The sequence below is a fragment of the Pyrus communis genome, chromosome 4, assembly GCF_963583255.1.
Source record: "Pyrus communis chromosome 4, drPyrComm1.1, whole genome shotgun sequence".
NCBI lineage: Eukaryota > Viridiplantae > Streptophyta > Magnoliopsida > Rosales > Rosaceae > Pyrus > Pyrus communis.
This window is the reverse complement of record NC_084806.1, coordinates 23,857,872-23,885,460: the sequence shown is the minus strand read 5'-3', so window position 1 is coordinate 23,885,460 and position 27,589 is coordinate 23,857,872. Positions and strand designations below refer to the sequence as shown.

The 27,589-nt window shown below is 38.5% G+C and overlaps 1 protein-coding gene across 1 annotated transcript; it reads right to left on the bottom strand.

The window, feature by feature from the left end:
* Positions 1-695: 695 nt before the first annotated feature.
* Positions 696-26,335, bottom strand: LOC137730635 (protein REDUCED CHLOROPLAST COVERAGE 2). The gene is made up of 22 exons (XM_068469611.1): positions 25,746-26,335; positions 25,350-25,411; positions 24,771-24,863; positions 24,239-24,311; positions 8,057-8,368; positions 7,902-7,966; positions 7,688-7,819; positions 7,536-7,577; positions 6,915-7,439; positions 6,670-6,827; positions 5,962-6,475; positions 5,814-5,876; positions 5,615-5,716; positions 4,991-5,311; positions 4,784-4,876; positions 4,601-4,702; positions 4,269-4,507; positions 4,003-4,186; positions 3,784-3,915; positions 3,574-3,686; positions 3,337-3,412; positions 696-3,242 (listed from the first exon to the last, which is right to left on the bottom strand). The coding sequence occupies exons 1-22, from the start codon at positions 25,813-25,815 to the stop codon at positions 1,149-1,151; spliced, it is 5,565 nt and encodes a 1,854-aa protein (XP_068325712.1). The 5' UTR covers positions 25,816-26,335; the 3' UTR covers positions 696-1,148.
* Positions 26,336-27,589: the final 1,254 nt, after the last annotated feature.

Sequence of the window (27,589 nt, the reverse complement as noted above, 5' to 3'; positions counted from 1 at the left end):
TGTTGTAGGTGAAGTAAGTGTATGGTGTAGCTTTCATTTGGTTTGCTATAAATACCCAAGTCCTCAAGCATTGTATATCATCCAAGGAAAAACAAAGCCTAGAGCTAAATAAGAAAAGCTTTGCTAATTAGTTTGTTTTGTGAGCTTTCTTTAAGAGTGTGCTCTATTTTCTTCTTCTTGGGATCATTAGAGTTATCTTGAATACTCTTTTTATTCAACAGGCTACATAAGTATTAGGAGGTTAATATTCTCACGTGGGTGGACTCTTCACCTTATGCATGGTATTTATCATAGGAGGTAAATCCTACAGGGGGAAAACTTCCCAGTTTTTCCAGCGTCTCCCGTGATCTTCTAGGCCATTTCCGGCCATCTCCGACCACGGTTTGACTCCTTGTAGGTATATTTCGACCCCTCTAGTCCTGAGATTTATTTTGATAGGTAGATTGTGGTTTTTGGTTGAGGATTGAGATTAAAAAACGCTCTGAAAAAATGGCCAAGAAATCGGTCATGCACAGACCTCGGGAAGAAGGCAAATGCTATATGATGACCCTCACGTGACTTTTTTCTTTCATACCAGACGACGGTACACATTTATTACCTTTTTTATACTAGACTACTAGTGACTACTTGTTTTCCAATTTTGTTGCTGGCATACAATTTCAAGAGAAGAAGCATAAAAAAATAAACTCATGGAATGTAAATTCATATAATACATGAAATTGAAAACAAATAATTGAGTACAAAACGAAAAATTTGGAATATCTGGAAAATCTTAATACATGAGAGAATTTGAACTTTATTGTCTTACAAGTTGAAAGCAATCATCACCCAAGGAATACACGATCATGAGGATTCACATTCGATGGGTTGATTCCATTGACAACAGACAACGGTTAAATCAAAAGAAAAAGAAATTATTGAATGAACTGGAAGATTAATATGATCCACTACTGAATTACGTACTCTACATACACTTCCGTAGTCATGTCATGTTTCTTTCACCTTTCAGCTTACGAACTCAGTTTCATTTAAAATTATCCTTCAACTTTGTAGAAAGAAAACTGTATCACAAGTATTCACAGTCGACAGGTTTCAGTCAGTTATACCACATGCTTCGTGGGAAAAATCTCTTCAGACGATCCATCTCTTCAACTAGAAACTTGAATGACCTCAGCTTCATTGTCACTATAATCTCCCCAACATTTACTTGGATTTTCCTCAACCACTAATTTGCTGCTGATCTCTTTTGCTACATCAATATCAACAACCGTATATGTTTCAATAGGCTTTGCTTCAAGATTAGAATGCGAGACTACATTATCAACATACTCTTCTTTCTGCAACTCTTCTTCAATTTTTTGCATCTCGCATCCAACTTCTAATGAAGACATGTCATTATTCTCTTTTGCTTCACCTTTAATATTTGTTTCAACACCAAGTGGAGCATTTATAATTGTTAACGACTCTTCTGAACCAATTGGAGATGTTGGGAACGCATTTTGAGTCACTGGAATATCATTAGGCGACAATGGATATCCATTTGGGGACATGGGATAACCACTTGGGGAAGGCAAAAAATCACTAGGAGATACTGGATAGCCATTGGGAATCCAAGGTTGGCCAGGTACAAACTCTGCCGCATGTGGGTTCATGACTCTAGGTGGACTAAAGTGATTTCCATCCCCCGTGTTCTCACCATTGTGGAAGACATGTTTATTACGTGAAGCCCGACTTCCAGATCTATTATATCCACCAGCCAATCGTGGACCATACGGAACCCTTGCTGTTGCTGACTGATGAGGTGATCTACGAACAGAACTGATCGTAAGCATAGGAGGAATATTTACTGGTGAGGGCAAAATCCCTCCATGATCTTTGGAACCTGCCACTGGAACTGAACCAAAAACTGGTATTAGGGATGGATTGAATGGTGGTGCGGCTGCAGAAAGTTTCTTGGTGGTCTCTTTTCTAGTTTCTGGTTCATCTAACTTTTCTCCATCAGTTGGCCCTTGCTTAACTATCCCACCATCAGAGAAATCATGTGGACTTCCATCTTCTTCAACCTTTGCTTCCGAAAGGGAAGAATTTTCTTCCATAAAGTGAGTTGTGCTTTCAGTTAAAACAAATGAAGGTTCTGAATCAGGGCAAACCTTGGTCGAACTGTCCAGCGCTTGAGTTTGCAATTGTCCATTTTGAGTAGCGTTTGGGGGTTGGGAAGTAATAGAAATCTCAACGTTTGAAACCATGACTTCAGCATTTTCAACTTGTCCTTCTTCATAAGCAGTGGTTTTCAGTTCTATGATCTCAGTTTCCACTTGTACTCCAGCACTACCATGCTTTACAACTCCCAGAGATTTCTTTGCCACAGAGTTCTGCACTTTTGTATGTTTTACATCAATACTATTTTCCTCAAGAGTCAAATCCACTTTCTCTCCCACAAGTTTTTGCTTTTCCTCTTCCTCGACATCTTTAACTACTATCACTTCACCGGTAACATCTGTTGCAGTTTTCTCCTGGCCAACCTTAGAAAGTTGTACAAGAGGAACATTTCCTTTTGGTAATTGCTCTGCCACTGCCTTCACAATTGTTCCAGGAGGAGCCAACGCAACTTCTTTATAAGAGAAAAGTTTTCCAGCTGACTGAACACTGGTTGGATTTGTCACAGAAGATGACTTGGTAACTTTATCAATAGAAGCTGGAGTAGAAGGTGCTGACTTTGGGTTTGAGAGCTTCTCTGTCCCTCCACTAACTGACATGCTAGAGTTTCTTGGCTTAGGACTGAAGCTTGCACTCTTAACAAACTTTTTTGAGACGGGAAGAGCAGGTCCAGGCAAAGCAGCAGGCTCAATTGGGCTTGTTTTTTGAGATGTCAAACTATTAGGCTTTCCATGGTATCGTGACAATTGGGATGCATGCACAAAATTAGTATTCAATTTTTCGAGGCTTGGTCTCCTTGACAGAAAGGATTTGCGACCCATGGGTGAACGACCTTTAGGAACTGCTTCGTGCCAACCTTCATCTGAGGCGTCATCTTGTGCTGCATCATCTTTTTTTTCGAATATTATTGATTGATCCAGTAGACTTGAATCAACTTTCTCATGCTTAGGTTCTGCAAATGGAGGTGCAGACTGGTTCTCTTTATCACCTGAATTCTCGGCAACAAGCTGACTTGGTAACAAAATTTCATCCTTCTGGTATCCATCTGAGACTATTGCCTCGTTTTTTCCTGGTTTTCCTTTAACCTGAATTGAAAGAGAGCTTGTCATATATTTCATGCAAACAACCACTAAATGAGCAAGACTATATTAAACTACAAGTAGATAAAATGTTTATAACCTTTGCACGAGCTTTTCTTGCATCCCTCGCTTTCGTATCAGCATCTGGTGTTATATAATCCAAAAGGTCTGACACACTGATTGATGTGATCAAAATATGAGGATATTTTCGATAAGAAGTACAAGTAGAAAGCATTAGATGGCTAATAGGAGAAGGGTGACGGTTTGAAGAGAAATGTGGATCGAGCATTGGTCCGTCAATTAACTAAATTTTATTATGATATTTGTTATTAATTACCTTAAATGTCCTTTGCTGGAGATAGAGGCATCTGGCTTTGGAGTACCATTGCGTGCAGCTTCTTGCTGCTCCAAAGCCTTAGACTCGAAATACTCAAGCCATGCAGCCGCATCCTACAATATTATTCAATGTATGAATTATGAAGTGTTTGTAGGTGGGAGAAAGATTTGCTAAATAAATAATATGAGATGAATTATGAAGTGTTGTTACCTGTGTGCGTAGATCCTCAGAGCCAAGTTTTGCTTGAAGTATCTGTAAGGTAGTTTGTTCATGCTGAACACTTAATGTGTAAGCTTCCATCAAAGAGAGTGCTATAGCAATGGCATGATAGCTAGCAGCGGTCTGAAGTAACCAGAAATGTGTGCTACCAATTAGTATAAAGCAGAAGAATAATGCAATAATAATGTGAGAGAGAGAGAGAGAGAGAACCTGTATATGATCAGGTCCAAGTAGCCTTTGATTGCACTTTAGAGCTTCATGGAGATACCTAAGAGCAACATGGACATTCCCCAAACCTTCTTCCATCATTGCCACGTTAATATAGGTGGCAGCCGTATTTGGATGAGACGGCCCACATGTTAGATGCAAAAGATACAAAGCACGGTTGACGTACCTAAAACAAATCACAAGTTAATCCATAACTAGGATGAGATCTGATGACATTGAATAATAAGAGCACTGCATACAATACATACTTGAGGGCCAACTCTGTATGTTGAAGTCTGTAATAGAAAACAGCCAAATCCCCATAACTTTTCATCGTATCAGGATGATCAAGTCCAAGCTCCCTCTCGTTGATATCCAATGCCTTTTGCTGATAGATGGTCGCCTGGTTGAAATCCCCAGTGTGGTACAATACTACAGCAAGAAGACTATATGCTCCCGCTGTCATTCGATGATAAGGCCCACATACTGACACTAGTTTTGAGAGTGCCTTCCAGAATTCATATCAAAGTTTGGGTCAATTCTTTCTTACCTTCCGAAAATTAATAGATATGTATACAACATAATATGCTTTCCTCCGTACCTTAGTGCCAAAATTAACCGCTTCCTCCAGTTTACCTTTATCCAACAAAGTCTTGGACGATTCTAAGAGTGTACGCCCATCCGCGGATGAACATGCAACGTGCTGCCCAAAGAAGCAACAATTTCATACAAACAGAAAACTCCTAATGGAACTTGAGAGTCCAATTTCCAATCAAGTGCTTACCTTATATACAGGGACCATGCTTACTATATCTGATTTCCGAAAAGGAGATACATTGTCCATATCGTAGTCCCTAGGAACAAGCTCAAGTCCAACCTGATGAATGGTGATTGTGTTTCAATAATTCAAAATGCAGGGATTCAAGCAGCTAAGATTAAGACATGAAATATATATATATATAGAGTAGCAAATGGTCAGCTCATATTTTACCTTGTGGGACAATCCACGGAGAATGGCAAACTTCCTTAGATCCTTAACAGTTTCGTGTTTCCATTGCCACCCAAACCTCTTCAAAAGGAAACTTTCCACCCATTTCCATTTTAATGCATCATCATAAGTAATATCTACATCCCCATTTTCAGTTGATGGTGTTCCTAGCAATATATTTAAACATGCCGCTATTGATGCAGCCAAGTCTGCAATATTATCAACTGCTGCTACAACTGCTTGGAGTATGTGTTTGTAGGCTCGCACAACCATCTCATGGATACAAAGTGATTGTACATGAGGAAGCTTATCTGCAAGTTCAACCTAAAATGACATGGATAAAATAAGACAAGTTGCACACTATCTGATCTAGGATGAACAAAGATATGTACATAGAACTACTTACATATTATCTTTATTCGCTCGATCACTTTTATAATTAAACATAAAGAAGATGAGAGCTATTATCGACACTCTAAAAAGGTCATCCATCACTACTCATTTACTAAAACATAAGGGAGAGGATATACATGGTGATGCGCAAAATGACATTCTTGGGGTAACATACTATTATAGTAGAAGAAGTAACAAATCAAATATGTACAAGAAACTTCGAAAAATAATTACCACACGTCCTAGGGAAGACATTTGCAAACCCCTAGTATGCATAAAATCTGTCAATGTCCTTCCATCGACTGGTGAAAGTTCAAGGGAGCCAAAATCTGCAACCTAACACAACGACAAAAATTACTAAGATGAAGACATCTGAAGGCAAACAAAATAAAGTGAGAAAGGGGAGTTTGAGAAGTAGAGTTTAGAAACTAACCAGTTTTGGAAGTGCAGTGTCAACATAGTATTTATGTGCCATTTCAATCAACTCATTGGGTGACTGCAAATATGAGCACAATTTATTACATTTGCAACATGAAAACTACATAGCACAACGCCAATAGGAGGGAAAGCATCTAGAAAACCTGAAGGTGAAGACCAGTTTCTGATTCTTTGAGGCGCAAATATGACGATTCAGGAAGCATCTTTCTCCAAATAGTTTCCTTTTCTACATCTTGCTTTTCTAATTCCTCCTGAGTAGTGGTATCAAAATTCTGATTCATATCAAGGTTGTTAACCCCAACAACATCCTTCAGCTGGTCAGTTTTGTTGCTCCTGACATCCATTTTCTTTTTAATTTCCTTTAGTAACCCCCCTTGCTTTCCAAGACCCTTAACAACTGGCTCAATCTTAGCTTGTTCAGTTTTTTTAGATTCAGTTTTTCCCGAAGCTTGATTTTGCAAATGTTGTACCCAACATGCTCCTAGCTCCCATCTAATGGACTTAGTATTATTAGTGGGTCCATCCTGCAATCTTAACAGACTGTCTTCAAGTACTTTCTTCACGAGAGATCTAGTAGTAAGTATACTTTCAAAATCTGTACGTATAACCGCATTTGATGATTGAGGCAGGGAGGACTGTTGCAATAACAGCCTCAAGCTGAAATAGTGCAATGTAAATGTTAGAGGAAACATATATTTGTAGTTGTTAGTATTTAGTGGTTTAGTTGTGCACAAAGTAATGTTGGCCTACATCCTACTACCTTAAGTTTTTGTGGTTTGGATGTACATTTACACACTCTTCCAAAAGGCATTCCACCAATCACTTAGCAAGCCCAAAATATAAAGCATTACCTATTAACATTCAAAGCATTAGCACCACCTTCAAGCTGGTCCTCAATTTCAACGTCCTTAGGAACAGGTTTTCCTTCCCAATTCACCTCACTTGAAACCCTCACAACAGCCGTAAACCCACAAAGTCTGACAACCACAACACCTAGTGTAGCAGTATCCTACAAGACCAAAAGTCAGTATTCGATATTTTTCGTCTTGACTTTATTATAGAAGTAGGACTATAAAAATACTATCAGTATACTCACATGAACAGTTGCACTTTCGTCAGCTGTTATTCCTTTGAGTAGGTTTCTCTGAGTAACTTGTTCTTGCGGAATTCCAAGAACTTGGCTGCCATCGTTTTTACAGTCTACCTTTATACTTGCATCGGGCATATTTCTGGTCACCTTAATGATTAAATCTCCAACACTTTCCTCGTGAACAAGTGAAAAAGTGGGATCATTTAAGGCACAACGGTTAGTCTCAACTAGACGCTTAATTGCTGTAACAGCTTTAAGAACAGAGACGTCCACAAATAAACTGTGAAGCAAAAAAGCCTTGCGGTCTCGCACTTGCCTCTCCTCTGATGTTGAGCAAGGCATTACTTTTAGAATGGCAAACTCCTTTGCCCATGGCCTGTAATCATGTTTACCGTCTCTTCCCTGACCACCTCCGCTTCCTCCCCAGTTTTCGTCTTCCAAAGGAAGTGATGGGAAAACTGACGGTTTATCAGCAGCAATTGGAGGGACAACCCATGTGTTTGCGCGAAAACCGTAGGGAAGATTTCCAAACTGCGATCAAAAAAAATAAACAAGCTCTGGTAAAATATTCTTCTCCTATTCATCGTATGTAAGTTTGAATTGATAATGGTCACACTAAAAACCTACTCTATTGTGCTCAATGAAAGCCTTCATAACAGCGTTGTATGCCTGCAACCAACAACCACACAAAAATTAATTTTAAACTAACAACAAAACAGTAAAATATAAAAATAAAAAATAAGCACCTAATTAAAAACATGAAATAGTTTCGAACATACAACATCAAATGGCCTACTAATTTGCTGAAGAAGAACAACCAAAGAGTGAACTATTAGAGCTCGTTTTCCAGCAGGGTAGAATCCTTTCCTGGAAGCCACGATTGTCGTCGGCTTCCCGCTACAAACCCGAATCTGCAATTCACCAAATACTATACTATTATCAACTCAACCCAAGTTTAAAATAAAAATATATATATAGTTGCAAAACGCGTACGTCCATTTGAAACAAGTCGTCTTCTGTCTTATCCTCAAGGAACGGACGCGTAGATCTTCTTATGTCTGCAAAACAAGCACCAACTTCATTAAGTATAAACATTCAACAAAACCATCATATTCTAGAGGGAGGGAGAGAGAGGAAGGAAAGCATACAGTGGAGAGGAGGCGTAAGGTGAGACAAGGAAAAGAAGTCGTAGAACTGCCCGAGCTTTGGAGGAGGATACATTGACACGGTTGAGGCAGCAGCTGACTCGGCATCAACGATCGAAATTGAACCCGAAACTTTGGCCCTTGCATCTGCATTGGGCCCGTCGTCGTTTTGGTGCTGCGGTACGTCGCCCTTTGAGTTTGATCGGCCAGGCGTTTTAGGTGAAGAAGCGGATGACGAACCAAAAGATGTCGTGCAAGCGACGATGTCCATCAGTCGCCGGATGTGTGCCACGGCTTGCTCTTCTGTGTAGTCATCTGTGGCCATCACCAAAGTAACAAAAAATAAAAAAATAATTATTAGAAAGTTATATAATTAATTACAAACTTGCCTTCTAAATTTTACTGGTGTTCCACTTTGCTTCTCAAATGGCAACAACGAGTAATATGAGTTACAAAATTCTATAGAGTTAATGGTGGAGTGCCTTTGAGTCTAATGGAAATCACAGTCTATTCTTATAGCATATATAAATGCAGGGACCATTAATAAAAAATTTTACGGACTAAACAAAAACATATCTACGAATTAAAGTAATGGTTTTTTTTTTTTTGTTTTTTTGGTGAAAGTGATGGTTTGATAATTATCTCAATTTTAGTTTATTCCATTTAAAAACAAAATAAATTGTTGAGAATAAATTCCACACAAGCATATATAGAATTGATTTGGTTTCCTGCAACCAAGATAGAAAAGATAAGTAAGACATTGTCACACGATATTGTGTGAGCCAAATTCCCTCTGATTTCTTGTTAAGGAATAGTCACCTTCTCATAGAAATGTACATGCTTATATATGTTTAGCACATCTACCTTGATAGGTAGGATGGCCAACCCTTGATTAATGTGAGTCCATCACGTGAGGCGTTAAGAGCATGTGGGACCGTGTCAAGGCCATTCTCAACAGCATGTTGGTCGTCCATGACTTTGGAGAAGATGAGAGTCAGAATAAAATGAGGAATAAGAAGTTCCAATGTTGGATAAATGGCACTAGAGGCACTCTAGTAACAACACCCTCACATGCACAACTTGAAAACAAAGAATGAGAATGATGGTCGTGACAACTCTTCTTTTGCAAGATCCCACAACCAGACAAAGGTTGGTCCTCAGGCAAACTGACGAATCTTCCTCTACAAGATCACGTCGATAGACGGAGGCTGGTCCTTATTCAAACTGGAGCCTTAAAATGCCCATGGGTTCACCTCCGTCTAGAAGCCACTCTCCTCTAGCTCATGACAATGTCAATGAGCTATAAAATTCTCTGGCTAGCTTCATCTGCCCTAAGCTTGCTCAACTATGTAGGTTCATTCCTAGTTAGGTCCCAACTTTTCTTTATCTTTTGTTGAGTCGTGGTGACTCATAACTAAGAGCCCAGCTACCGTACTGGACTTGCCTGACCAGAGCTGTATCTCTGTTCTCATCCAAAAGGTCTAGGTTAGGGTACTAAAGTCCACATCTGTCACGCTATTGTGGATAATGGGGATGACATGCTGTATGAGGACCTCGACTTATGTTCCAAATGCCACGGGAAAGGTGCCACCCCTATAGGTCCTCTTTTGGTTGAGCATTGTTGCTATGCTAGTAAGACTTTGAATCTCCTTTTTCGTTGAAGGGGAATTCATCTATAAGATTGCCTTTATTTGGTTTGGGTGTGCTTTGATACCTCTCTATGAAACTAGGCATCCAAGGAATTTGATAAAAGACACTCCAAAAGTACATTTCTAAGGGTTGAGTTTCATATAGTACTTTCTGAGGATAAGGTGAGTAATATGGTCTCTTATTGGATGTCATTATTAAAAGTAGGGTTAAATATTAGAAGAATAACAAGTGGTGTCTAGTGGTGATGGAGAAACAGCTCAGCTTGTGTCATTGCCTAGCTGTTATCTTCGGTCCTCCCTAGGTGAGAGGGAGGACCGAAGATAACAGCTAGGCAATGACACAAGCTGAGTTGTTTCTCCATCACCACTAGACACCACTTGTTATTCTTCTAATATTTAACCCTACTTTTAATAATGACATCCAATATCTCTACTCTTTTTTCTCTTGACAAGCATGTCGTACACTTACTATTAAGCATAGTTTAGGTCTCATACGTTTGTGTATATATAATTCATTTATCATTGTACTGGGTTTGAGAGAGCTAGTTGTTTTAATTTACTTGTTCTTTTCCTTTTCATGTTGTAACTGAAATACATAAAGATGAATACCATTACTTCATTTCAGTTTTCTATCATACACTTCCATACTCTTTCCAATGAGATTTTTAAAAATTCGATTCACCAACCTCTTGCATGTGGCACCAACATTTTTTAGATCGAATGATACGACTTTGTAGCAGTATGTACCCCTTTCAAATATAAAAGAGGTCTTCTCTTTATCCTTCTCATGCATCTTGATTTGGTTGTACCCAGAATATGTGTCTATAAAGCTTAGGAGGTGATTCCCAAACGTAGAATTCACAAGTTGTTTTTATCCTTGGCAAAGGAAAGTTGTCCTTTGGGCAATGCTTGTTCAAGTTTGTGAAATCTACATAGTGTCTCCACTTGTCCCCCTTTCTTGCTGACAAATACTACGTTAGCCAACCACTCCAGATGCATCACTTCTTCGCTAAACCTTACTGTGAGAAGTTTATTGATCATAATTTGAATGATCTTCGTCCTGTCTGGGGTGAATTTGATCTCTTCTACACAACAACGATGTGGCAGATTATTAATCATAATATTAATGATCTTAGTCCTATCAAGTCTATCTGGCATGGACAATAAGAAGTATGTCCTCTTCTAGTTAGGTGTTAAAAAGACGATGACCAGTAGGTAACCTCAATTTGAAGGCTCAATCTATAATGCAACAATCATAGTTCTTAATATTAGCCTTTTAGGCTTTGAACCTCTAAGTGTAACTACTTAGGCTCTCTCCTGCATTGAGCCTCAATGTAGAGATGATTTGGCTTCTCCTTTATGTCCTTATAGAACATAATTTTGAGTCAAGAACATGATCTCAGCTCTTGTTAACTGTCAATGGTTCAAAAAGGCAGGTCATTGAACGACTGCATAACCATTCCCTCTGGAGTAGTAGGGATTATCTTACACATCAATGCATATTTATGTTGGTACAGTAACAGCATTGCAATTCTATAATGCGTTAGATGCACCATTGGTTCATCATTCCCAGAGAACATCCTGAAGCGAGGGAGAGAAAACTTCTTAGAATGCCTAGTCAATAAGTCCTAAGAATCCTGTTAGTAAACATAGAGGAGGACTACGTACGCATGTCCCTTCTCAATTCTTTTTCATGTTGATTAGAAAAGGTAGGCATCTGTCTATGGTGTTGCTCAATCAGCCTTTCTACCTTTTTGGGTGTTGATCACGTTGCATTCTTCCTCTACATCTTTTGTAGAGAAGCCTTCTGAGTCCTATGGGAAAGAAGCTAACCCTCTTGTTAGACTTGTCATCTTCACTAACTCCACTAAAGGCTGACACCGGAATAAGACCTTATTGCTGCGAATGGCCCCTACATTACTGCCACTACAGCTCCTCATTGAGTTACCCATATGTTGAAAAAGCTCTGGAAAGAGCTGTGGTGCGAGGTTCCATGGGTCCCCTACAACTTTTCTACTATTGGGATCATTTCATGCCCCCTTACTTTTCCCCATTGAGGGAGTAAGGCACCTTTGTTGCAGGTCTGCTATCTTGCGGCCCGTCCAGAGGGGGAACCTACGCAGATCCCAACGTTATGAGCTAGTTCTTTTCATAACCTCAAGTTAAGGTCCTAATTTGCCTCTCCTTGGACCGGGCCTTCGCAAAGGAGGTTTGAGTAGATTCACCTTCTCAGGAATACCATTGTTTTCGTTTTGATTAAGCTCCTACCTCTGCATGCAGGAGGCGGTGATGAGAAGTTCTATCCGAACATCAAATCCCATCAGCACTTTCGTCCCCCAAACCACTAAACCATGGTTGTGGGAAACCTCTGGCCTTAGAATCGACCCAATTGATATATAACATGTACTTCCAAAATGGGAACATGATTTGGAAGAGGGGTTTGGTTTTATTCTTTTTGCTAGGTAGGACCATAGGAAGTTGAGAGCTTTTCCCTAAATCGTTATTACTCCGAGTACGTACCATAACGATAGTGCTAGGGTTGGAAATTGTTTTCCCTGAAGTTTTCTATACTCAGAATTGAGAGATGGCTATGAGTATGAACAAGCTCCCAATGAAACAACCAATTTTGACAAAATAATTTCCCACAAGTGGAAGAAATATCTCCAGTGTCTTAGTAACCAAGAAAGAAATGACAAGACCTTGTCACACCGATATGGTGTGAGCAAAGGCTATCTGATGCCTAACTTAGACTTAATTGAGTAGAATGAATCACAACCAACGTGTTCTTTGTCTAGGCACAGTTACCTTCTCATAGAAATGAACATGTCTTTATATAGAGACTACCATGGGCTTGAAGATGATTCATTAGGGTACATGTGGCGCTCCCTAAGTAGTTGGTTTAAACCCAATGTTATCTTGCTGATTTAGTGAACAACGGTTGACTATGTTAGCCGTCATAAGGGGCACCAATTGAAAGTCCTATTAGGGATGACCGTCGGTGATCATGGCCTGTATGCGGACCATGATTATTGGGATCATTATATTATGAAAATCATGTTGGACTTCTTGCCTTTTCAACCATTTCTAGGCTAACCTCACCTGTGAGCCTTTCTGGGATCGTGGAGAACATCATGGACCTTACTCGGCCAACCGAGCACATCCACGATCTTCTGGGTAGGATGGCCCAATACCTTGAGTAAAGTGAGTCCATCATGTGAGACATGGAGAGCACGCTTGCTCAACAGAGGTGTCTCCTCTGTCAGGCGTGATTTATAGGCGGCGTCCCCTCTCGCAATTACTACCTATCCCACGTAAGGGTTAAGAGCAAACGAAACCCTAGGGGCGGTTGCCAACTATTTTCACTTTAGTGCATGTGTCGTCATTTCTTGGGCCGATGAAATTTGTTTAGGATTTGAGGTTATATAGAAGAGTGGAAGAAATATGTAAAGAAATGTATATAGGCACGCATTAAAAAATTAAAACCCCAAAACCAACAATCAATCATGTTTTTACTTTTAAACTTTTGTTTTCAATTTTCTATATTTCTTCTTCCCTGTTTCATATTTTTATTAGTCTCCCCCACCCAATATTTTTTTCTCTTATCTCAATTATAAAAAGTGTAAAATAAAAAGCAAAGAGTACTGATAGGCAATTACATATTTGTAAGACATTTTAAGACGACCTGGTGTGACATGCAATATATTCAATAATATCCAATGAGATAAAATAAATAATTAATGTGGTATTGCATATAATATGTAACATCATTTAGTGTTCTAGATTTTTTAATTTTTTCAAAGCACCATAATTTCAAACCAACCCTTAATATAAAAAATTGCAGTTAGACTAGCATTATTTAAAATAGTTATCAAGAAGACCCTAAAGGATCAAACTGAAATAAACCCAAGAATCATGTATCTTCTAATTAAATCCTTGACTAACATTTCACGTAAGTAAACCTTCCTTTTGTAAGGTGATGAGTTAAGAGTAGAGCTAATTCAAAATTTGAGTGAATTTTACAACCTATTTAATCCTCTCCACAACTAATAAGCACAGAATTTGCTCATGATTTATTATATGAATTTAATCCCCCTATTGTATTGTTTTCATGGACGGAGGGAGGTAAGGCCCAGTGGGGCCACATGCCCCCTCCCATCCCTATTTTTTTTCATTACAAATTATTCAATTAATCATTGCCATTTTTTTTTTTGACTTTGCAGATTAATTAATCATATTAAAATAGTGAAAATCCTCTTTTAGTTTTTAAATGCTTCTCTGTCTTATATATTTTTATCACGCACTAATGTCTAAACCTTGTTGAGTTGCATGTATTTAGTTAATTAGTACAAATGAACATTAAATTGTCAACAATTAAAGACAAAAATTAGACAATAGAGTAATAAAATTAGGCATTTTGTAATTAATGTTTTCAGCATTTGTAAAAGAACTAGCTTTATTTATCCAAAAAAGAAGCTCAAATTTTTTAAGGTGCCCCCCTTAGTTAAATTTCTGGCTTCATCTTGATTGTTTTGTTTATCTTTTTTTGCACATTTTACTAATGTCGACAAATTCCATTCATGCATAGTTCCATAAGTGGATTTTTGTGTGTACATTTTATTAATGTTGTTTTCTTTAGTTATTGGCAGATTTTAATGGGCACGTGTTAATGCTTTGATTTTTTATATATTGAATTTATGTAGTTGATGTGACAGCCCGTCCCGAATTAATTGTACAGTAGGTGTGAAATGGCGATAATGTCCTTGGTGGATATTTGCCATTTTGGTGTGTTGTTTTGTTGTTTTGGTGGTTGACTTTACAGAACACACACATACACCCATACTATACACTCCTGTGACTCCCTCTCTCTTCTTTCTCTCGGATTTTCTTCCATTTCCTTTGCAAGTGTACGGATGAACTTCAAAACCAACCTTTCACGCACAGATCGACATCTAGAAGGTAAGATTCGAACTCCTTGCAAGCTCTTGAGTTCATCCATACCACTTTTAGAACTTGAAACCCTCGAAAACCCTAGAACCCGAGAACCTAATTTTCATGCATTGTTCATGCACTAATCATTGTGAAGGTTTCAGTGGATTTTAAGGTCTTAGGGAGCTTTAGAATACTTTCACGAAGCTCGGGGAACAACTTTGAAGGATTTTGGACGTCGGGATAGCAAGTTCTAAGGTTGGCCGGATTTTGCGAAGTTTCTCCAGCGAGATTCCATGAATTTTAGGGCTTGAAAGTGGTAAGGTTTTGTTCTACTTGTTGTAAGCTTCATTTTGGTACCAATTTCATGGAATTTGGTTGAGAAATGAAGAAGATATGAAGTTTTGAAAATTTTCCAGTTTCCGACGAGAATTCGAGTTGCAGACGACGGGGCTGACGGTGGCGGACAGCGACGGCTAGCGAGACTCACCGGAGAAGACAAGAAATATTTCGTCAATTTTGACGGAATATACTAACGGCGTCAAGTATATATAATAGTATATTCCATTTTTGGACAGAATATTCCCTAACGCCGTTAGGGTTACCACACGTGTGCCAAGCACGTGCCCGTGCATGGCCGGCGCGTCTAGCCGTGCCTTGGCACGCGCGTGGCGGCGCGTGGGAGGTCAAAAAATTATTTTAAAAATATGGGGATATTCGTGAGGTTGAGTAGATCATGTTGGTGTATCCAAACACCCCATTTGAGCATTGTATGAGAAGTTGTTACCTAGTTTTGGTTATGTGCTTTAAATTGACGTTTTTATAGTTGTTTCGCATATAGGTGAGACCTATCCTGAGGACGAGCGCAATCACTTGAGGCAAAGGGGTTACGACCCTTCCACATATCAGTGAGTGGGCTTTTGGTTTTCCGTATATACCTATATATTTGTGGTTTTTCCCAAAAAATGAAATGGAATGTTTATATGTTTTAAATGTCATGCATAGCGTTTGCCTATTTATTTATGCATTAATAGTTGCATATATGTATGTTTAGTGCTGCGGACGCACAGGTAAGTGTCAGGTAAGTTTATGGTTTATGATTGTGAATTAGTGGTTATGTGAGATGCATAGAGAGCTCATAACATGCACCCCCAGTGTTAGTGCTCCTGCCCAGAGTAGGGCACAATCCTTCACGTGATGTTCACCTCCCGCACCACACGCTCATCTTGGATCCAAGTTAGGTGCACAGTCCTGTCGTACAGACCACTATAGGTGGTTCCGACTCATAGGTGACCCGCGATTATTCGCCCAGTCTTCACATAATCGTAGCACTTGAGCGTATTTATTTACACCCAGTTCTATCGTACAGATCACTTTAGGTGGTTCTGACTCGTGTGCAGGTATAGTTAGTGAGTTGGGGATTTGAGCTCTAGATTCAACCGTACAGGTCACGTTAGGTGACTCCGACTGACATGTTACTTGCATTGATTGACATTACCTGGGTTACATACATTTTATGTGGAGGCATTCGACATGGCATATTTCTGAACATGTTTTCTATATATGTGTATATTTTATTTTTTGGGAAATTATACAGGTTTTACGGAGAGGGGTTAGAATTTTTGATAATGAAATGATTTTGAAAAGCTTTGTTTTTGCCCACTCACATTTTCTGTTTTGCTCCCCTCCAGGTTCTAGTTAGAAACAGCTTTGGTGGTTCATGAGGACTTGACGGTGGTTCTGACAGAACATCCCAAATGTAGGATCACCTTTGGGTGTGGTGTAATTAGTTTTCCTTCTTTTGGATTGCACTTAGGTTTTCTGTGCCTTGATTATGTTTAGCACACTTAGTTTCATGCTAGTGTGTTACTTTAACTAGTTTATTTAGTAGTTTGGTTTTTATTTATTCGTACTTTTATTATTATCTTTTGCTTCCGCACTGTGTACATGGCTACGTCATCCTCACGTGACGGCCAACACGCCTTGATTTCGGTCGGGGTGTGTCAGTTGACAAATTCTATTCATAAAGAAATTATTATTTGTTTCATTCATTGTATTGGCTACTTTATTTGGATAATACTTAGGTACTCACTAGTAAGCGTTTTATATGCTCACATTTTTATTTTAGCCCAATGATATTTTAACACATATTTCATTGTATAAAAGGAATAGACAAGTTAATTAATTTTTCATAGAAAAGCAAGGAAAGCGTGACATCTTTTGATTGGACCAAATTAAAAAACTAGTAAATAAGGTACTCACTAAGGATGAATGTTCTTGTACAATCTTATACATGTGTTTTTATGTAGTTAATCTATGTGATATTTGATATTTTATGTTATCAATTTTGTGTATCTCTGGTATAGTTACCAATCAATTTGTGTATCATTTGTAGTTGTATACATGAGATTTTGTGGGTTAAAACATAGTCCGACTTGGAATGTTTAATTGGACTCTGAATCAAGTTATGCTGGTCAGCACCTGGAAGGTGAAGATGCCATAAAGTGAAGGTGATGTGGAAAAGTGCAAATTAAAACCTAAAGTAATTAAAGTAAGAGTGCATAGTTTGGGGGTCTCAGATGTCCTTGAGCTATGTTTCACCAAAATACGAAACTACTAAAGTAAATATTAAACGGACAAAAGTAATTTCATGTATTTGTACGAAACGCGATTATTGGAAAAACTATATTCTCCACACGCCACCACAAATATGAAACTACCAAAGTAATTTCATGTGTGCCACTAAGGTCGACGCCGGCACCGGAGAATTATCTTGGTCGTGAATGGTAGAAATTCACCGAAGAATTCTGGTTTTGAAATGGAGGTCGTGATCCCTCAGGTTTGGACTCTAGGTCGATATTTTGTCTTTGTTTCTAGGTTCGGGAAGAAGAGAAGGAATGAAGGATGGTGGTGAAGTTTGCCGATGTGAGCGTGGTAAAGGTGGTGGTTGTTTTGTTTTTGTCTTTTCATCTTTTCACAGAGCATAGAGGGTTAGATCATTGAGAGAGAAAGAGAAAGAGAAAGAGAAAGATAAGGGAAGTGAGAAAGAGAGAGAATGAGAGTGAGGAAGTGGAGAGGGTACGTGGCAGAGGTGTGGACCCCACTTGGCACACACTCAACCTTCAAAGCAAATGACAACAAGATAATTTCACATTTATTGAAATTACCAATTTGCCCTTACACTGTGTTTCGTAAAATCTTCATCATAAGTCTAAATTACATTCCACTAGTGCCCACGCGTATGTAGTGAAGAACGATACAAGAATGTGTGTATGTGTGTGTTTGGTTCAAGCCCAAACAATGTCCATTAGGTACTGGCCTAATTAGGTACTAAAATAAATGGGTCTACTTGATGACGTGTTTAACAAGTCCAACGAGTAAGCCAACAATATCACAGTCTGCAGCCTACAACACTAACAGTCCACGGTTGTCTTGAAAAAAAAGTTGTCGACTTCCAAGAGTGCAAAATTACTAGTTTTCTCTCATTGTCAAATGTGCATATATCATTCACTACACGTCGGATTTACGTCTAGTTCTTTGTACATTCGATTTACATCTCACTCACGCTCACTTATTTGTAAAGACATGTACTATCTAGAAATACAAGAAAATGGACAAAGAGTGAAAACAACTTAGATGTACACGTAGGATTTTCACTTAGCCTACCACGGGCATTTTCGTAATCTCCCAACTTCTCCAACTTGTTTGGAAATCTAGTAAGGACCGATAAACAGGGATTTAATTTTATAGCTCTTACTGATATGCAGAATCACCATGATGTTAGCTTCAAAAACACCTAATCACCAACTTCGTAGACTCGCTCGGTAGAGTGTGTGTCTACACATTGAAGAACTGAGGGTCTCAGTATATCTTCTAGTGTCTGGATAGCTTTCTCAGATTGTCCGTCCATCTGAGAATGGTCAGCTATGTTGTAGAGTAGATGTGTGCCAAGGCTGATTAGAATGTGTATATCTTCTAAAATTTAGAGGTGAAACTGCAGACATAGTAAAAAAAGATGTTGACTGGTCTAGAATGTAGCTCTCACGAACTGGCATAAAGTGTGTTGACTTAGTGTGTCAGTCGACAATCATCAAAATACCATATCTCAATGTGTACAAGGCAATTTGTATAGGAAGTTTATGGTGATATTCTCCCATTTCCATTCAGATATAGGAAGTGACTGCACAAACTTGTACGGTTTCTTTCTTTTTGCTTCTATCTAGTGACAAATCAAGCAATTACTGACATACTAAGAAATTTTCTTTTTCATCATAGGCCAAAAGTTGAAAGGCCTGACTTGAAAATTGGCTAACAAAACTCCCTGATCATCAGTATCAAACGTCCAACTAATGCTCCTAAGTTCTGCTAGAAGTGGAATATGACAGGCCTAAAGAGTATTAAACTATCTATAAGATTTTCTATCGAGGATGTCAGCCATTCCATTAGTATGACTGGGGCGGTACCCGATGGTGCAATCGTAGTCCCCGATTAGCTTCATCCATCGATTCTGCCTAGGGTTAAGCTATTTCTTGGTGAAGATATACTTGAGATGTTTATGATTGGTTAAGATTCAACACATTTTTTCATAGAGATTGTGCCACAAGATTTTCAGTGCAAAGACAATAGTTATTAACTCCAGATTGTGGGTAGGGTAGATCACTTCATGCGGCTTCAGCTGACGGAAGCATAAGCGCTTACCCCATTATGTTGTGTCAGCACGCAGCCTTAACTATTCGGCTAACCATTAGTGTAGAATTCAAAGTTACCGCCATTGTTAGGAAGTGTAAGGATAGGGGTTTGAGTGAGACAATACTTCAGCTGCTAAAAAATCTACTCACATTCATTGTCCCATTCGAATTTGACTCCTTTCTTGGCCAACTTTGTGAACGTAAGGCTATGGGCGAGAAATCCTTGACAAAGCACCAATAATAACCAGCAAGACCAAGAAAATTTTGTATCTCGGTAACATTTCGTGGACACTCCAAATTTTCCATTATTACTACCGCCTGAGGATTAACAAGAATACAATATGTTGAGAGCCCGTGTCCCAAGAAAGACACCTGATTGAACCAGGACTAGCATTTGCTAAAATTGGTGTATAGTTGATCCTCCTTGAGTTTGCTTATAACCCATCGTAGGTGTTTGGCATGTTTGGTTTCACTCTTAGAGTAGACAAGAATGTTGTTGATAAATACTATCACAAACCTGCCGAGCTAGAGAGGAATAATCGGTCCATCATGTCCATGAAAGCTATTGGAGCATTTATAAACCTGAACGGCATCATAAGGAACTTATAACGACCATATCAAGTCTTGAATGCAACCTTAGGAACATCAAATTTGATCTTCGATTGATAAACATCAGACCTTAGATCGATCTTTGAGAATCGGGCTCCACAGTGTTGGTTGAAAAGATCATTAATTCAAGGCAAAGGATAACGGTTTTTAATCGTTACCTGTAATCGATGCACAACCTCACAATTCTGTCTTTCTTCTTCACAAATAGGACCGAAGCTCCCCATAATGAAGTGATAGGTTGGATGAATCCCTTATCTACGAGTTCTTGCAACTGAGCCTTTAGTTCTCACAATTCTACATGAGCCATATGATAAGGTGATAAGAGGGATATGTATTGTACCTAGAAGTAGATCGAGGTGAACACCACTCCTCGATCTAGAGGTATCTCAGATATATCTTTGAGAAGGACGTCAAGAATGTATGTCTTCGAGTCGGATCAGATTGTTTTCTTCTACTATGACATGAGCTAAGAAGCCTTCACAACTTTCTCTTAGTATTCGTTTTACGTTTATGGCAAATAATAATTTATGCTTTAGTTTCCTATGTTCGTCTGTGAAAGTGACCAATCATGCTTATCCGTTCGAAAGTTATTGTCGACAATCCACCAAAACATAATTCTGATGTAGCCAATCCATCCTTAGGATCACGTCAAAGCCTACGATCTCTAATGGAATGAGATTAACTGGCATCATTTGGTTGGCAATTAGAACGGTGAATCATTTGGATTCCTATTGGACATAACAGACTTTCCTTTGTGGCATTGCGATTCTCATGTCTTACCTGATAGGAGTACCTTGAGTTAGAGTCATTTGAATAAATAAGAGTGATATGGCTAAGTGGGCTGCACCCAGAGCAATCAAAACTCCAGGAAAATGGCCAAGAATTTTTAACGTACCCGTGATTACGTCGAGATTATTCTGAGCATCCTAGTAAGTGACATCGTTGACATGGTCATGAGTTTGCTATCCTCCTGCATGACATTCTCATCTATTTCCACGATTTTGATTTCCTCGACCCTAATTGCCTCTATTAGCCTACCTGACGAATGCGTTCCTACCTAACGTTTCCTTGGTATTATAGTATTATCCATCTTCATACCACTATAAACCAGAATTATGGCACCGAGACATGACTACCTAGTACTGCCTTGTGTTTCCATTATAAGGAATCATACTGCTTGGACAATGGTTGACAGCTTTTGGATATTGAATAGTGTCGTACTTATAGTGTATAGTACCATTATAAGTTAGCTGGTGATAAGGGTCGGATCCTATGAGGTTGCTGGTAGGGAATTGCTTTGATGAGTTGATTCTATTGTTTATGAGGACACTAGTTAGCTAGATATTCCTGCTAACCATAGGTGTAATAACTTGTACTTTCTTGCCTACACTCAATATACTGACGAGTGTTGCATCAGAAGTAATTCTAGGCATTGGTGTTGTTGGAACTGCCTTGAGGACGGAAACAGGAACTGTCGTTGGATTTACCCCACAAAAGGATTTTCTGGAATCCAATCCCCATTTAGAAGATATGGAATTGTAGTCGCTTTTTTTGAAATACAAGTTTTGCCGGTGACCAAAAAAAGATCGCTTCCCAATTTTTTCGTTGAGTCCTACTATCTTCAACACCAATATTGTCACTCAGACCATTTTCAGAATTCTCGACACGAAGTAAAGCCTCGTAGAATTCCTTGTATGTGGTACATAGTGTAGATGCTACCAAGGAGCGAAGCTACTTGTGAGTCCCTTTCTTAAACTGGTGGAGTATTTTTGAAGGGTTGGTACTGATGGCTTGACAGTAGCGGACATATCATTAGACTTCTGGTGGTACTTATCTGCCAAAATTTGCCTGCTTCTTGTTCATGAACTCATCCCTCTTCTAGGTCTTGTACTAAAGAGGCAAGAACTTACTCACAAACTATTGCTTCAATTTATCCTAGTCTTCTCTTTTGTTTTCCGGGATTTGTTCCTTCTCATACCTCCGCCACGACTTTGCTAGTCCTTGTAGGAACTATGATGTTGTCATGATCCATTGATCAACTGGGGAAGTTTCCCTACTTTTGCATGGTGCAGAACATCTTCTCGACTACTTGGGGTCTTCATAAAAGTGATTCACTTGAAGACCAGATGTTTCAAGACTGGTGGAAATTCGTCTGAATAACATTAGCAATAGTCACTCTGAATTGGGCAAAATTAGGAAAAACTTGTGTGGTATGTGCTCAACGAGGAGGCATAATTCTGGTATTAGAGATCAAGAATTGAGAATGTTTACAAGTGTGTGATGAATGCAAGACTGGCTGAACCTATGCTCTGATACCAAACTGACACACCCCGACCTGGAATGTCTACTTGGACACTTGAATCGAGTTGTGATGGTCGATACCTAGAAGGTGATGAAGCCATAAAGTGAAGGTGATGCAGAAAAGTTCGAATAAAATAAAATCTAAGGTAACTAAAGTAAGTGTGTGCAATGTGTGGGTCTCAGAGGTCCTTGAGATATGTTTCACCTAAATACAAAACCACTAAAGTAAATAAAAAAGACAAAAGTAATTTCACGTATTTGTACAAAACACAACTATTGGAGAAACTATATTAAAATAGTCGAATTTGGGAAAGCAGAAGGTAGATTTGGATTCTGCACATCGAGAAACCTAAAGAGGGACCCCAAGTTCTCCCACGCGCTAGTTGGGTAGCCAAAAGGTCGCCAACTATAGAGCATTATACCTCCAAGTTAGGTTACCACCACATGCCGAACTATAACTACGTGAGTTCTTTGAAAACCTGAGAATGGCCGAAATTTGGGCAGATTTTCCATGGCTCATTCCGAGCTCAAATCTTGAAGTCAGCAATTTATATATCAAATTGAAGCTTGGAACGAGAGGAATACGATTATACTTATTGGGAGTTCAATTGGTGGCTAGAGGCGGTCTGAAAAAGGTCAATAATCTACAGTCTCACCGAAAAGTTGTGGGTTTTCCATTTCTTCATCTGCACCAAGACACATCTATTTCACATCCAATAAACAAATCTTTATCTACACAACGAAAGGAAGAGAAAAGTGGTTACCCCGAGGCTTATCTTGGCCGGGAATGGTAAAAAGTAACCAGAGAATTCTGAGTTTGAATTGGAAATCATGATCCCTCAGGTTTGGACTCTAGCTCGAGGTTTTTGTCCTTGTTTCTCAGTTTGGGAGAAGAGAAGAAACAAGGGATGTTGGTGACGATTGCCGAATTGAGCGAGTTCGAGGTGGTGGTTGTTTCCCTTTTTCTATGTTTTCACAGGGAGGAGAGGGTTAGAGAGTGCTGAGAGAGAAAGAGAAAGATGAGGGAAGTCAGAGAGAGTGTCGGAATTGGAAAGGGTACACGGGCAATGTTGTGGGCCCCCACTTGGCACCACTCCAACCAAAGAAAATGACAATAAGATAATTTCAATAAATGTAAATGACCAATTTACCCTTGCTTGCGTTGTGTGTTTCGTAAAATCATAAGTTCAAATTTTGTTTTGCTTGCGCCCACTTGGTCATAGTTATGAGCACTACAAGAATATCTGTGTGCGTGGGTCAAACAATAAGTCTATTAGGCACTAGCCTAATTAGGAACTAAAATAAATGGGTCCACTTGCCCATTTGTTAATAAGTCCAACAAGTAAGGCAATAATATCACAATTTGTAGCTTGCAACACTAAGAGCTTGTTGTTATCTCGAAAAACAAGTTGTTGATGTATGAGAGTGTAAAATTACCATTTTGCCCTCCTGATTGTGAATTGTGTTTAAATAATTCGTTGCATATCAAATTTACGTCTTGTTTGCGCTCACGTGGTCGTAAGGACACGTACTATCTAGAAAGACAAGAAAGAGATAGGTGAAAAGTATTTAGATATCCACGAAGAGTTTCCACTTAGCCCACCAAAAGAATTTTCGTAATATTTCGATATCAGGAAATAAAATACGATGTTTTGGACGGGTGTGACATTTTATATCTTGATTTTAGATTATAAATTTTATCTCCACACATTAATTTGTGTATCTGTGGCGTAGGTACCAACTTTATAAGCGTACAAGTTGGTTCTTTTACCTCAATAAGCGGTGAATTAGAAAAACCAAGCGTCATATCTAAACCAAATATGCATTAAAAGAATTAAACTTGGTATGTGATTTATGGTTTGTAACATGGTTTTCTTCTATTTTGGCAAGAATTTCTTCTGTTTAATCGATACACAATTTAATTTTCAAATTTAGGAACTTACTAGTTTTGATAAAATATAGGGAAGTCTTGTATAATAGGCTAGCAATGGAGAGCGGTTGGATGGACCTACCTTCGACAATGGTGAGGTGGCAGGGTTTGAGGGAGAGGATGTCGACCGAATCTTTGAGTTTGGGTCCTCGCACCTGATTAGGATTTCGTCACAATCGATGTCAATTTCGAACGGTGGCGATCGGAAATGGAGGAGCACGTCCCATCCATCCCACGGTCACAATAGAATTAAAACATGGAAAGAGATCCTCTTTGCAATCCGCATCCCTTCCACCTGAGCTAATTGATCACAAAATTTGGACTATTGAAATTTGATTCAACGGTTAAAATTATTATAATTTTTAATGAAATTCTTTATTTATAATCGTTGAATCAAATTTTAAAAATCTAAATTTTGTGCTCAATTGACTCAAATGAAAAGGAACATGAAAGCCGTAATAGGTGAGATGGGAATTAAATGATATGCTTGCCTATATCACACCAATCACCAATCACCAATCATAATAAATGAAAGGTGGGACCCAGTGGCACCAGGTACTGTACGCAGTGCAAGTGAAAAGGATGCAAAATGGAACTCAGGAGGGAGAGGCTACCTCGTGTGATAAGGAGAAATTGGTCAAATGACATGTCTCCACGTGGACTCCCAACAGCTTTCTCACGTCCAGGATCCTGTCCGTAGAGATGCCCTATGTTTGCATATACATTCTTATTACAATTACCAAACACATAAAAAAACTTAACAAAAATAATAATTAGAAGATCTAATTATTCCAACCCAAATTACTTACTTTGTTACACAAAGGCTGCTTATGTTGTCTAATTAAATTTACTTTTTTACATTTTTCATGAAAATATATTGTTTAGATTATGAAGACGTATGGCATCATCTTCCGTTATAACATTTTGTTGAAATGTTTGTGATATTATATTTTGTCGAACAGTCTATCATTGTTTACCTAAATATAAAATAAACAAAAAATGTTTAAAAACAGGTGGATGCATTACATTGCAGATTTAAAACGAGGTTGTGTTTTATAATATTAGCAACCAACTAATATAACTCTGTGCATATATGCAAACTACCATATACCTAAAATGCAATGGCCAGCAGGTGATGAAATGCAATCAAGGTAGATTATGTATTTACAAGTCCAAAATACCTATTTACGTACCTTGAGAGTTACTTGTAACTCATCTGGTGTTTCGATGCTAATCTCTATTACGGTAGGCAAAACTGCAAGAATTAGTAAACAATGGAGTTAAATAACATTAAGAGAGAACACGTACATAATCTCTATTTGAAAAATGAAAAGAATAGTGTATTTGTGTTTCTTAATTACTGTCAACTACTTGTATGCATACATACATACATACATACATCCATACATGCATACATATATGTATATATACACACAGCGCAAAGAACACCAACAAAATTAAAGTGATACTGTTAGACCACAAACATACAAACAAAGAAAAAGAGTTACAGAAGAGATAACATATGGTATCAAATGAAGAGAAGAAATTGAAAGTAATAATAAAAAGAAAAGGAAAAAAAAAGGAGGAACCTTTCTCCTCCTTTTTCTTCTTGTCTCCCTTGGGTTTATGGGGCTTGGCCTTGCCAGTCTTGGGAGCCATTGTCCACCAAAACTAACTACTATACTGTGGCTGCTGCTGCTTTTTCTTCCTTCTAATTAATAACCTTAGCGATGCGATGATAACTATGACTTTGAAATTGAACGTATCGAACTGCAGTCTCTCTCTCTTGGAACCAAAACTCTTGAAAGAAAATGAAATCTCCGTCAGTCCGCCCACCCTTCAACTAATCAACCAGCAAAACCAAACAGAAATCCAAAGGGTTAGTGGCTCTAACGTACTTAGTTGAAAACCAGCTGGAAATTTGTATTTATGTTTTTCTCATATTTTTCTTTTTTAACAAATGAACAAGGATAGGATAGGATTGGATTGCGTTGTGTTGGATTTGAGGGGCTAGCTGAAAGAGGAGCTTTTACATGGCATGGCAGAGTGGGTGGGGATTGAAGAGCGTGAACAAGTACTGAAGTGGCATATTCTCCAGCGTAATTTAGTGATTTGATTAGAGAGTGCTGTGATGGGGACACAGAGAGTGAGTCTGTATGTTTGTCTCACAGAGAGAGAGAGAGAGGAGAGAGAGAGAGAGAGAGAAGGATAGGATAAGGTAAGCAAAGCAGCGCCTTAGACACCCGCACACAGGGAGAACGTAAGGGTAAGCAATTAATTTCGGGCCTCTCGTTTTCCTTCTCCCTCATTTTATCACCTCATCACCTCTCTCTCTCTCTCTCCGTCTTCTTCGCCTTAGATTTGTTAGATTTTGTTGTACTTGTATTTTGAAACACGCAGTAGGATATTCAAAGGCCCAAGACTAGTTTCCTAAGTCGGCAGAGATTTTTACATGTGGCAAAATACGAGACGGTATATCATATACTATTATACAAGTGGTTGCTCATTCGTTGATATAATGATATATAGCTTATGTGTCTGTGTTTTGGACATACTAAAAAATTCATCCTAAGTTGGACCTGTTGGATAAAATTTCAGACCAATTACTATTTGACATACACATTAGTTAGTGATACTTTAGAGGTTACAAGTCATTGAGTTTTATGGTTAATCTAATAAATTTACAAATAGCTAATATCATTCTTATTCATGCATTTACTAATACTACTAAAAGAAGAAGAATCATTTTCAAAAGTCAAGAGAGACTAAAAAGTTGCTATAATAAATGTGTTTTCTTTTATCATTCTTATCTATCTAAGCTGAACTCCCTCAGAAAACTTGCTCGTTAATTACGAAAATGTAATAGTTTCAACCAAACCGAATCGCCCATCATACAAATAAAGCTATAGAAGTAGAAACAATCAAAGAACTTTGCTAGGTGTGCACTCATAATAACAAAGTTAACGCGAAGCCAAAAGAATGGAACCCAACAATGAAAACGAAAATAAGAACACGATGAGTAACAAGTGATAGAATGAAGTATATATTTATCTCTCAAAGATCGGCTGCACCTCCTCCCTTTTTATAACCTTTGGCTTTGTAACTTAATTCATATTCACAAAACATAGTATTAAATTCTAATAAAAGTATAACCCTAAGAAATGTAACAAATAGAAATGTACTGTTCAAGGCTAGCCGTTGGGACAATAAAGATAAGACTTATAAATCAATATTGTAGTATAAATTTAGGGATGTGATATCCACATACTCCTTTTTACTTCTCTCACATCTTTTGAGTTTTCGACTGTCGAATCAGTTGAATTGAAGAAGATCAAATGACATAAATTAACAAGGGTTGTGTGAGAAGTAAAAAAGGGTGTGTGGATAACACACCCTTAAATTTAGTGACGGAGATCGACCAGAGAGAAGAGAA

What these genes read in the sequence shown, in the direction of transcription:
- LOC137730635 (XM_068469611.1), bottom strand. Translation starts at nt 25,815, where the DNA reads ATGGCTCCCAAGACTGGCAAGGCCAAGCCCCATAAACCCAAGGGAGAC. An exon ending in ACGACTTGTTTCAAATGGAC is followed by an intron (nt 7,820 to 7,901) that starts GTACGCGTTTTG and finishes GGTGAATTGCAG; the next exon opens with ATTCGGGTTTGTAGCGGGAA. An exon ending in CAAGAAAAGCTCGTGCAAAG is followed by an intron (nt 3,243 to 3,336) that starts GTTATAAACATT and finishes CTTTCAATTCAG; the next exon opens with GTTAAAGGAAAACCAGGAAA.